Source organism: Hylobates moloch, unplaced genomic scaffold (assembly GCF_009828535.3).
Source record: "Hylobates moloch isolate HMO894 unplaced genomic scaffold, HMol_V3 SCAFFOLD_3, whole genome shotgun sequence".
NCBI lineage: Eukaryota > Metazoa > Chordata > Mammalia > Primates > Hylobatidae > Hylobates > Hylobates moloch.
Window position 1 is genome coordinate 141,353,706 of NW_026652278.1, and position 13,542 is coordinate 141,367,247.

Sequence of the window (13,542 nt, forward strand, 5' to 3'; positions counted from 1 at the left end):
GAGTTTTCTATGACTATAAAGTTAAGAGTTTAGGAAGCCTCGTGATTAACTCCAGAAGGTGGGTTAAGATATAAGCATTTTTTTTTTTGTCAACTCATAAGATTGTTATCATTATGCTTTGCTTACAAAATACTAGTTTCCAATAATCCAAACTTTATTAAATCATTTTTCACTCCACAGATCAGAACACACACACATGCAGAGTAATTTCAAAACTGAAAAAGGATTTCTTCTTTTCCTAGGGCCTGATCTCTAAATAAGGAACTATTCAATGCTAGGACTTTGGTTTCAAAGTTTGGCAAAATGTTTGCTAATCCCAGAAGCAGGATAGACAGTTCAGGAAACACAAAAGAGAGAGAGAGAGAAAAAGAAAAAGAAATTAAAAGCGTAAGTGTAGACTTATGATCATTAGGTTCTCAGGTAACCAGTTTCACAAACAGTCACTGGATTTCCAGTAAAAAGACAGTGCTACTTAACTTTCCTCACCTATAGGAAATGTACATTACTGGCCTCTGTAAACCCACATACATCAATATAAGGAGAGATATGTCATTTCCTCTAAGAAAAGCTGTTTCCAATCTTCTTTAAAGACTGTATTCCATTTATTATCTGCTGTACAGATTGAGCATTCTTTACATTTTCTCCTCATCAAAAAGTACATTCAAAATAAATACCTACTACTTGATTTTTATAAGTTTTATAACAAAGAGCTTGAAATAGTTACACTTCAATATAGCAGATATATGATATGGGATTTAAATCTAACAGGTCAAAACTGTTTAAGTTCAATGGACATTTTGGGAACCACTTGCAATGAAATTACTGAGGGTAGCGGGGATAATCGGAGGCAGAGAAGAGGCTTTACATGTGGCTCACAGAATCGATCTTTTTATGTCTCTGTAGTTACACTGTATACATCATCCTGGATCACAGCAGAGCCCAAGTGACAACATCCCACAGAAAGGAAAGGCAAAATCCCTCCATATCTGTGTACATTTCTGTTTGGAAAGCCTAGAAACAAAATCTTGGAACCATATAACTCATTCTCACTGCAGTGTTCTCAGAAATCTGCCCCTCCCAACTACTTGTCAGCCCACATAGTTAATACCCAGGGAGAAATAATCAGCTCAAACAAGATGATTCTAGCCATATATTACTTTTCAAAGATGCCAAAACTATCAATAGTCTCTCATTGAAGTCTCTAAACCACATGAAGAGCAAGAAAAAAAAAGTCTTCTGAAAAATATCAAGTTAATTCTTTTGATAAAAATTTGCAATAGTTAAGGGATACAAAAAGTCTTTACCTTTGCTTTCTGAGATAGTAGGATCTACCAAAGGCTAGACCATAAAGCAGAACAGATTCCCTTAAGAACCTTTTAAAGTCTTACTGCTTGAAAAATTGTCATGGCCTTCAATAATGCTGAGAGAAATATTTATCTTGCTGCTTGTTTAAGGGACTACACTTCAAACTCTTCTTAAAGAAAAATAAAAAGAGAAAGAGGACAGACTTCTAGGACTGCTTTGAAAAGCTTGAGCAATTACTTCAAAGGAAAGGGTGTCTTTGTCCAGAGAGCAGGTTTATGACTACTGATGCAAATCCTAACCAAAGGCTGAAAGGGACACCCAGTGCATCTTTATGGATGGACTTAAAGGAAGATGAACAAGTCAAATGAGATTAAAGACAGCCCAAATTCTGCTGCAAATACCAGGGCACATCAGGTTTTACAGAGGCACTTCTCTCAGTACATAATACTAGATATCAATACCAACTTACAGAGACAATTATAACAACCTAACTTGCATTTAAGCAACACAAGATCTCTATAATAACCACTTAGCATTTATATTGGACTTATGTTTTAAAACATTAGGTGAAATATTTTAACACCACTAGGCAGAATAGCAAATGTTTTCATTAGTTGTGCTTCTTTGGTGCCCTCGCAACATTAAGTATATTTATCAAACAGACTCCAAACCACTTAAAACTACACCTGAAAGAAAAGAGGAATTTCTCTAGTATCTTTCTCATAAATATCTAGTGAGAAGAATATTTCATAAGGTCTATATCCATTAAGGAAAACAGGTGACAATCTCCAGGTACAAATAGATCTGACATGTATTTCTGGCAAACTTGTAGTTACTTTTTAAAAAGTGAATAAAGTTATTGGTGTTTTGGCGTCATCTCCTTACTCTTATGAAAATTAGATCACTTTGAAATGCGTTATAAAGTTTTCACTTGTAGGTTAAATATGTTGTTATTAGCACAGTGAATCCTCTTCATTCCATTTTCTCAATACCATCTATTATGAAATGAAGCGGGATTAAACATTTTCCTATTCTTGGTTTTGTGAAACTAAAATTATTTCTTCCAATTAATACTTAGTTTAGATGACTCCTGGCTGGGCCAGAAAATCACATATCCCATTTGTTCACCCATTCATTCCTTCACTCCTTCATTCACTTACTAATATTTATTGAGTTTGTATTCTTTATATGTGTGAGGTACTGTGGAAATAAGGAAAGGAGTAAAACATGGCCTTTTATTTAAAAATAACTTGATTTTAAAGGATCATTGGATCTGGTTTTGTCAACTGTACTATAAACCTGCAAATTATAAATATCTATGCTTGTAAAGGTCAACATAATAGTATTGAAGTCCATACCACTTGTAACAACTAATTTTGTATGCAAAATCAATATTTAACAATAATTAACATGCTTAAAGACCACCAATATAATTTTCTTAATTAGTAAAAATGTATCATCTGAACTTTTATAGAGGAAAATCAAAATATAAAACCTGGCTTTATAAAAAAAGTAATAATTTCAATAGAAAAAAATTAAGAAATAAAATATATTTGTTTAAAAAGCCCAAATACATAATGAACTTATGAGGCATATATATTATAGGTAAAAAACAAAAATATATTATACAATATATGCCAGTCATTTCCTAAAGATGGATACCTCTATTTTACATGTGCCTTTTGTACTATTTAGTTACAATTGATTACTACAAAACATTCATGTGAAAACTGAATACTAAGCTTTCTCATGTGGCTCACCATAATGGTAAATCAAAAAAGGAAATGACTTTGCTAAAGCAGAAATGAGGTTAGCTATTAAATGTTTCTTAAACCTTTTCCATTAACTTCCTAGTTTTACAATGGAAATTATACTGCATTTTAATTATGCTTACAAAAACGACTTGAAATTTGTTCTATACATTTCATCTTCACCAAATCTTTTCCCTTCCCCTATTCACCATGGTCTCTTTGGTGAGAAATCACAATTTGATTAGACATATAGACTATAGATGACAAGCCATAGCTGCATTTAGAGTACAACAACCATCAGACAGGAAATTTTAGCAGCATCTTTTTGTAAATAATATTGGAAGTATTAATGCAAGACAAGATAATGTTGGTACAAAGAACAACCGTAAGTCCTTGGTATATAACATTTCTCCTCCTCTCTCTATGATACATATAAATGTTTGTAACACGGGAATCACCCTCTAAGACTATGGTTGCCCCTTGAACAACATAGGTTTGAACTGTATGGGTCTACTCATATGTGGATTTTCTTCTGTCTCTGCCATTTGAGACAGCAAGACCAGCCCTCTGCTTCCTCAATCTACTGAGTGTGAAGACAACCAGGATGAAGATCTTTATGATGATCTACTTCCACTTAATGCATAGTAAATATATTTTCTCCTTACGATTTTCTTAATAACATTTTCTTTTCTCTAGCTTACTTTATTATAAGAACACAGTATATGATACATATAACATACAAAATATGTGTTAACCAACTTTATGTTATCAGTAAGGCTTCCAAGTCAAAAGTAAGCTATCAGTAGTTAAGTTTCTGGGGAGTCAAAAGTTATATGCATGTTTCTGACTGTGTGGGGGGTTGGCACCCCTGACTCCTGTGTTGTTCAAAAGTCAACTGTACATTAGAAAATGGGTATATATGAGTGTGTACCTACAATTGTGTACTTAAAAGTATACCTCTTAAATGTATATTTGAAAAATACAAAATCCTACCATGACATGAACTGTCATAAGAACTCAGTATAATACAGTTGTCCTTTTGTGTCTCTCGCAAATACTAAGAATGCTTTAGTGATAGGATTGCATCAAATTCGCTATAGCTGATATTCTAATTAAATGTATAGTTTAGATAACTCTGACCTAGACTGCCTGAGTTTAAATCTAGGCTCCAGCACTTGCTAGCTATGTGAGCTCCCTTGGGCAAGTTTCCATAATTCTAGTAAGGAGATCCTAAAAGTGTCAAGGCCCAGGGCAGAAAGTAAAGGCATATTTACAATTTCTCCATGCCTCATCTACAAGTCAAGGATACTAACAGTAGATACCACACAGGGCTACTGTGAAGATTAATGAGTTAATATGTAAAGCGCTCAGGATGGTGCCTGGCATGAAGTGAGCACCCATTAGTATCATCTGTAAGTAGTAGTAGCAGCAGGCCAGGCACGGTGACTCACGCCTGTAATCCCAGCACTTCGGGAGGCCGAGGCGGGCGGATCACGAGGTCAGGAGATTGAGACCATCATGGCCAACATGGTGAAACCCTGTCTCTACTAAAATACAAAAAAATTATCTGGGTGCGCTGGCGCCCACATGTAGTCCCAGCTACTCGGGAGCTGAGGCAGGAGAATTGCTTGAACCTGGGAGGTGGAGGTTGCAGTGAGCCAAGATCCCACCACTGCACTCCAGCCTGGTGACAGAGAGAGACTCTGTCTCTTAAAAAAAAAAAATAGTAGTAGTTAAGTAGCAACAGAATGATCCCTTTTTTGACTCTGTTATAAACACTCCTTTCATTGAAAGTATAGTATCTGATCCTATGCTGCATAAAAGCTAATTAGAGATTGTTCTCTCCTTGATAATTCATATAAATTCTGATACAACTACTAATATTTGGCAGCCTAGAGGCTAACAGTGGGGAGTGAAGGTACTGTATAGTAATTAGGTGCATTCCCCAAATTAAAATAGCTTTTCTTTTTTTTTTTTTTTTTTAGACAGGGTCTCACTCTGTTGCCCAGGCTGGAGTGCAATGGTGCAACCACAGATCACTGCAGCCTTGACCTCCCTGGGCTAAGGTGGTCCTCCCACTTCAGCCTCCTGAGTAACTGGGACTACAGGCATGACACCAGCTAATTTTTTTACTTCTTGTAGAGACAGCATCTATGTTGCCCATGCTGGTTTTGAACTCCTGGGCTCAAACAATACCCTTGTCTTGGCCTCCCAAAATGCTAGGATTACAGGCATGAGCCACTGTGCCTGGCCTAAAGTATCTTTATTGTCTCTGATTATCAAGGTAGTACATGCTCATTATAAAACATTCAGATACTTTAGTAAAGTATGATGAAGAAAATGAAAAATTGCTTCCAAATTCCACTACCTATAAATAAATGTTGCTAATACATGTCTTGTGATCATTTCATACTTTTTCTATGCATAAATGTACATAGAATACAAGTGTATACACATATAGGCATAGGTACTTATGTTATATATGTAGCTTGGTGATCTTTTACACTTAGCAATACAAAGAGTGTATCCCTCCATGTCAATATTACGAATTTATAGTATCTTTGTTAATGCCTGTACAGGACTTCATTACATGGACATATCATTACTATACTTAACTAATGTGCTTCTTTTTTCCTACTTGCTTGAGACTTCATTTGTTGTTTTCCCATGGAGGGGCTTGGTCTTTGGTTCTAGGTAAGCTATGGCTCCTGTAGCTGCATATGAGTGTCTGGTAACATAAACATGGTAAAATTCTACCCCCCAAAAAGAAAACAGGTAGAAAATTTGCTGAAGTGAAATCTTATTCAGATTTGTTGAAATGCAACATTAAGTCTGATTTTTATGAATATAAATTAAAATTGAAAATAGGTTTTATCTATTTATCCTAAATACCCAAATTATTTAAAATTCTTTATAATACATCCTCCTTAACATTTTTAATGTTCTTTTGTTAAAAATACATAAGTAAGGGACTTTGAAAACCATAGAGGAGTTTCATATCTTTAGCTATTAAACACTCCTGACCCCACTCACCCCAAGGAAATAAGGCAATCTCTCAGTTGTGCAAAGTTACAAGCTACAAGAATGAAAGCTTAAAAAGCTCAACAGTCATGTAGCCTTAAGCCACAAAAGGCACAAACAATTCAGAGAATTTTTGTCCTATATAAAAACACTTCAAATCCAAAATCTGAAGTCTTATCAAACACATTCATTTTCTCACTTGAAAGTGAAAAAAATTACTGTTAAAAAATTAGCAGATAAATGAAATGTAATGATAGATAATGGCCCTGTTAAAAGACCAAGAAAATCAATTTTTAAAAATTTGTTAACACTTATAAACTTCTGCTCTGTAAAGACACATAAATGAGCATAGCACATAAAAATTGAGGTAACTAGAAAAAAACAGGGTTTAACTGTTGCTTTGTAAAAAAAAATTAGAGATTTAAATATTGAATTTCATATAAAAATGGTTATCTTTTCATAAATTATCAGTAACATCTAGAGTAAAATGTGAGTTACATAGGCACAAAGCTGTCATAGAATTTCTCTTACGAAATGACCGTTTTTGGAAGGTAGTAAAGTCAGTCTACTATGTTGTTCCAGGAAGCCTTAATTAAGTGTATCCTTGGTAGTTCTACCAATAATTTTATGGACCCACTGCCCCACCCCACCGCACAGAGTTCTGCAATATTTTAAAAGCAGAAGAATCCTACCTTTAGTTGACTAGAAGGAATTTTTACTTTCTTAGACTAATGCCAACTATTGTTTGAAATTAAATTTCCCGTATGAGCATAAAATGTCAAGACAACTTTCTTTGGCATGGCACTATTAAAAAGGTCTACATATGAAGATACTCAGTTTCAATCTGAGGGTATAAATCATCAATTCTTCTGTTCTCATATTTATATGGCTATAACCTATGGGCTGAATGGTACAGTCATTTTTTTCTGCAACCAAACAAGGTAAATAAATGTGATATATTGGCATATCACCCCGCCACTCTGCATATGGTGCACATTAAGGTTGTATTCATTTGCCATATGAATATAATTCCTTTTTACCACATCTACTATTAGTTACAAGCAGTAAATACAGAGTTGTTTTGCTGGAACTTGAGGGCCTGCATTACATCATGGAGCACTAAACATCCTGGACCTTCTGGAGAATTTCATAGACATACTTTTAATGTCACCTGAACTTGAACACTGCCAACATACCATCTGAAAACCCTTCTTGATAAATGCTTCAAGGAAAAAATAAAAATACAGGGTAGTTGCAGTGTGACAGTACATTCCAAATGCAGGCCCAGAAGGGAAGGTCTTGATGAGACACACACAAGAACTCTTGTTCCTGACAAAGGATCAGATCAAGAGTCATATCCAGGTATAAAATGGTTTCTTGTTTCAAGCATTACTTTCTTATTCAGAATCTAGTGAACATAAGGAACCTAAATTTAAAATACCATCCAAATAACTTCCTCAACTGTAACTTATTGAAGAGCTGTGATCAAGAAGCTAACAAGTTTATTTCATCACAAACTGTGGTGCTTTGTTTCATTAGGCAAATACTGTGCTTACTTTTTCCTTACACAAAATATTTATCGTACAGTTGCAAATCCAGGTTAGGGTGGGGTAAAAGGAGGAGTAGAGTGATTTCTTTTTAAGAACTCATATGGTTCAACACAAATGTACATACCTTGACATTTGTGACCCTTAAATAATATATCACAGGCAATTAAAAACAAAGTACACCTGTCTTAACCAAGTACCAATTTTCATGTTTCCCAACATTAAGTCCCCAAATGCTTCCAGCAGATGGTGCTCTAGGACACCTACTTACAGAGAGTAATATTGTTTATATTACATCCACCTATATTTCGGCAAGACAAAGAAGAATTTATCAGTAGCTTCAGTAAAACATACTAGGTTTCACAATAAAAAGGACATAATTCCTAAATATGTGTACAAAAATATGCATACACATAAGCACATGTGCACAGAGGCAGCCAGTAAATAATTCACACCTGGACATGTTATGATACTACTTTTCTTACAGACTTGATGAGTAGTCTATGTGTATCAGTAGTATTTATAGTCACATGGCAAGATCATTCTAAATTCATTAAAAAAATTTAGAATGCCTTAAAGTTAGAATTCATTTTTAATTATAGCAGGAATGTCTCATTAGGGTGATACTAGTAAAATTAACAACAGTAGGATTTACGGTAATGACTTAAGTGATTGATGAGCGTATAACAAAATGAAGTTTTAGACAGAGAAAAAGCAGGGCAGCTATGGCATACAGTACTTTAAAAAACAGCCCTGTGGTCTGTTAGTGCTAGCCTTATGGTTAATAAAACCTTCTTTCTAATTAACGGTGCTGAAATATTTTTAAAGAACAGAATCTTGTTGTTATGAAGAAAAGTTAGGTTTTTTTTCAGTAGACGCCAATCCCATAAAGGAGAAAGCTGACATAGATTAGCATGTCTGATTGCAATGAGGAAAAGAAAAAAAATGCCACCTTTCAATCAAATCAAAACCAGAATGTGAGAATGGAAAATGTATTACTGAAATACTACACACACAAATCTATGCAACACCCTCACAGTTAGCAACCATTTGCTTCTGAAGCTGATCGAATGTGGCTTTAAAAGATATTATTCAGATATCTAAAAATACCTAATAAACATTTAATTTTTTAAATCCAAGTTTATGAATATAAAATAGTGAATAAATAATAACTGTTTTGTATATATTCATCTTGCTTATCTAAATAAGAACATGTCAAAGTTTAAAGTATTTATTTATCAATGGAATGCACTGGGGAACATTTTCTCAAAATTTGAAAATGTACAGTCTGGAGAGCATTATTCTGAAGGCGAAATAACTATCTCAGGAAAAGCACTTTGGTGACAAGGCTCAGTCCTAAAACACAAGAGTACTAGGACAAGGAGAGATAGATGCCATGCTCTCATGTACAAAACATCTTTCAGTGAAATATTCTTGGTTAATTTCATTTTTTAAATCCCTAATTAAATGGAATCCTATATTCATTTTTCTTCTCATTGAGAAAATTGCATTCCACAGGAGATAACTATTACAAAACAATAGAGTCAAAGATGAAAAACTATCTGGTATACAGGAAAATAAGCCTTTTGCTATGTAGTCTAGGCAAGTTTCATAAAACATTTACACTTTTTAAAGCTCCAAATTACAGTATTTATAGGTTTTACACTTGATCTTAGCCAAAAGGCTGAGAAGCGATGTATTTACAGGTTTTATCTAGTTTGAATTAGCCTGAGTTTGCCAAAGCAGTATGTGTATTAATATTAGGTAATATGATATTTTTAAAACATTGTCATACAGCTATCAACTTTACATATAACATCAATATTAGATTTGGAAAAAACAGTGTATGTAGGCTTATGACCCTAGAAAGTAAAATGACTACCTATTCTCATGTTTTTTTAAATAAAAAAACCCTGAAATAGACCTATAAAATGCAGAAAAAGCAATAACCTGGTTTTCTTTTATCTATTTTCCCCTCAAGAAAGAAAAAGCCTACAATAAAAAATTTAAAGTTGAGGTATTAATGTGCATTTATAGAACATATTGCAATTATATGTATATACACGCTTCACCACTTCTTAAAGCTCATTTACATTGTATCTAAGAGGTACAATATAGGAATACGCATAACCTAAAACCCTTCATCTGAAAAGCTCTGACTTCAGCAGCTGCATCGTGGAACCATCAATGAGCCAGAGGCTTATAACATCCGAACCAGCTTGCATGAATGTTTGAAACAGTTTACACACGGTAACAATGTATTTGTTTTTGTTTGTCATTTTCTTTTGAAAAGCGTAGATTGCATTTTCCATTTTTCTATTCTAATATGTGCAAATTCTCATTATAAGAAAAAGTGCCTATTTGTCTTTCTCCTGGATTCATCTTTCAAAGCTGAAGCAAAATTAAATCGGGGCATCAGACATTATACAGGGGCTTGAAAGGATAAGGTTTACTTTGAGAAAGGTAATTTAATTCAGTCAACATACAATTTTCTAAAATTTTTATTAGATGTGCTGTTATATTATTCTTTTATTGTTTTTCTTTTCATTGCTAGCATTACTAGGAGGTAATGTCCACCATACTGCAGACAATGAGAGGGTACAGATGAAGTACGTGATGAAAAATATAACATTATAATATTTACTCTAATGCCAACAAGATGGTGTTTTGTGGTGATTTATTTGCTCTAATCATCCTGTGCTTCTGATAACACCTTAACTCAGTTCTGTTGTTGCTTTCATTTTACAGACAAGACAGAAGGACCACAGCAAAGCTTGGAACTTAGATTTTTTTTTACTACAAACCCCAGGATTTGTTCAGTCCTACTTAATTCATTTTTTAAAGGCCGTGCATGTAAAAACAATCTCTAGGTTGAGTTACAAAGTATTTAAACATATGAAAATAAATTTAAATGTATACATATATCATGATATATATCATACTTTGTTCCTTCACGAAAAGCTGAAAATTCCTAACTTTAAGGTATACTTAAATTTCTTAAATGCAATAGCAATTACATACAAGTGTAACTAGTAAGTCTTTAGCTGCTTTTTAGAATACACATTGGTAATGATGGTGTGTAACATAGAGAACATGATTAAGTAAAATAAAACAAGAAACCAAGAACCCAAATATCTATGTGTGTTTAGATTTCTACATGTGCATGAAATATCTTACATTTTTAAGGCACGAAAAAGTTCTTAAATATTTTGAGATAAATAGCAAAATGGTAGATTTATTATCAATTTTAAATATAGGTTTGCCTGAGATAATTGAGTGAATCTTGGTAACTGGATTTACAGAAACAAGAAAAAAGAAATTGAAAGTAGTCACTTATTCTAAGAGGACAGACAGGAAGAAGGACCAGAATATTGTGTTCATGATGAAAAGAACATGGTACTTTTCAAAAGAATATGAAAAACAAAATCCCTGAAATTTGCATCTTTATAATTTCTATTGTAATTACATAGAGATGTCTGTATAAATGTGAAATACATGTACACCTACTCCCTGACATATACACACACTACCATTTGATCACAAAGTCTATATTATCAATAGCAGCACAGCCTTAAAATTATTTTTCATATCATATTTGCATAGGAAATTATCCCTTTTTTGATTAAAACAGGAAATATCTATCAGATGTTCATTGAATAAAAACTGTGTTTACCTATCACATCAAAGTCTACAATGTACATAATAAGAAACAGCTTTGAAAAATACTTCACATACACTTCTTTTAACATTATACTAGCATTTGACTAAATGTTTTGAAAAAAAGTTCATTTTCATACAAATATTATACATTTAAGGACAGCTTTGAGAAGTCAACCCAAAATATGATGTACTTAAACATATTTAGACCATTTCACAATCTGGGGTGGAATGACAGAGCAAGGACCGAGTATGCAGGTAAAGTCATCAGGAAGAATGTGATCCTTCCTTAACCAAATACATTGCAACTTGCCTTAAATTAAGAAACTGTAAATATTGAAGCGCAGTTAAAATGCTCTACCTTCTGAAGTAAAAATCTAAAGCTATTCTTGCAGGAATTCTACAGTGTTGTCATAATCATTTTAATTAAATTCTCATTTTTCAGGTGGTCCCTTTAATTGTTTTTTCCTACTTCTTAATGTGTTTTTCTAAAGCCATTTCTTTTCTGCAGCTGTGTGCGATTGGTTTTAATGGTAGCTGCTTCCTTTTTTGCCTTCTGTGAATTACAATTTTAAATGGTTACACATTTTTTGTTTTACTGCCTTCAGCATAGTTTCATAAAGATGTTTAAGGCTGTTGGTGAACATTTTCATTTCCCATCTGAAAAACCAAGAGCCAATTTGAGTATTCCATATTGGCCTTTTATGACCCGTTTTATCTTTTTAATACGTAAATGAAAGCATAATTTTATAAAGACTAGTTTGTTTCTATGAAATTATAATTTTTATTTTGCTCTTTTAAAATATGAATTCAATAAACAAGGTAATATGTGATTGCTCTTTTATGCTGTATCTTCATGAATAAAAAACTATTTGGTGACAGCTATTTCCAATGAGGAACCAGAACTTTTGGATCATAAGAATAGCCTATAGTATAAAACATAAGATTTCATGCTTAGATTTTAATTATCAGTGGTAACAAAATGTTGATAATGAGGCTATCTGGATCATTCTTAAATTATAATAAATTAAAAATACTTGATAATCCTGTTTCACTTTTACCATAATAAAAAGGTAACTTTACTGCAAAATGTTATTCTCTACATCCTTGTAAAAGTTTACTTAAAAAATGAGTCATACTTACTGCCTGGGTTATCTCCAATCCCACTGCATTTTCCATTCCAATACCACAGCAAGAGAGTTGCATCACGTGACCCTGAGAGAATGTAGCAATTTCCCCCAATATATGACTCAGAACGAGCAAGGCAAGTGATGACATCCCAATGGCCAAACACCACTTGGATCAATTTTCCTGTAATGCAAAACAATTTTCTTTAAAATTGCTATTAAAAAAATAAAAATTCTAGTGAACAGATAACTTGTAAAACAATGAAGCTATATGAACTCTGATGGTCATAATTCAGATTTTATAATAATTTGACATGGTCCAACCTAACAGTTTTCTTTGCATGCTAACAAGAACAACAAAAAAATCAATGGAAAAGTGTTAATATTTTTGAAAGGCATGTGTTAAAACTATTTCAACAAATAATACTTGAGGACCATGGCACTGTATCATTACAAATGGCTTCTATAAATTACAAATGAATCATGTTTACTGATTAAAGCAGGCCGAGGAGAACCCTTTTGGAACCATTTTAACACTTTCTTGAGTTACTCTATATGATTCAAAATAAAACTTAGTTGCTTTTCTGTAAAAGTACTCATAAGTTAGATGTCACTAATAAAAACCTGTTTCTGAATTACTGAAGATTTACCATATTTCTTGTTTTAAGTGATCTATACAAAGACAATGTAAGTCACTTTGGAGAGCTTCTACCTTTTCAAATCAGGATTATATGGAAATTATGATGAAAGAACTAATATCTTGTGATTGCAATTTGAGCCAGGTGATTCTTTGTCTTAATTTTCTGATGCAAATTCCTTGAGGGTGAAATCAAGATGGTAATGACTGGGGACAATGGAGAGGAACCCAGTAAACTTACTATATATCTAGGGCTTCAAACACAGAACAGTTGTTCATGTAAAGGTGTCAGAAAAAAAGTAAAGCCCTCACCCTTTTTTGTTATTTTTATTTATTTTTTTGAGGTGGAGTCTCGTTCTGTCGCCCAAGCTGGAGTGCAGTGGTGCGATCTCGGCTCACTGCAAGCTCTGCTTCCCGGGTTCACGCCATTCTCCTGCTCAGCCTCCTGGGTAGCTGGGACTACAGGCACCCGCCACCACCACGCCCGGCTAATTTTT

At 33.6% G+C, this 13,542-nt stretch overlaps 1 protein-coding gene and 1 pseudogene across 4 annotated transcripts in view; both read right to left on the bottom strand.

The window, feature by feature from the left end:
* Positions 1–13,542, bottom strand: part of LRBA (LPS responsive beige-like anchor protein) — a 793,918-nt gene that overhangs the window by 24,255 nt on the left and 756,121 nt on the right. For all 4 annotated transcript variants that reach the window (XM_032148169.2, XM_032148179.2, XM_032148174.2 and 1 more), the window contains one exon: positions 12,425–12,592. In XM_032148169.2, the coding sequence (XP_032004060.1) occupies positions 12,425–12,592 (168 nt within the window). The remainder of the gene's footprint in view (positions 1–12,424; positions 12,593–13,542) is intronic.
* Positions 9,191–9,320, bottom strand: LOC116466250 (U2 spliceosomal RNA; annotated as a pseudogene).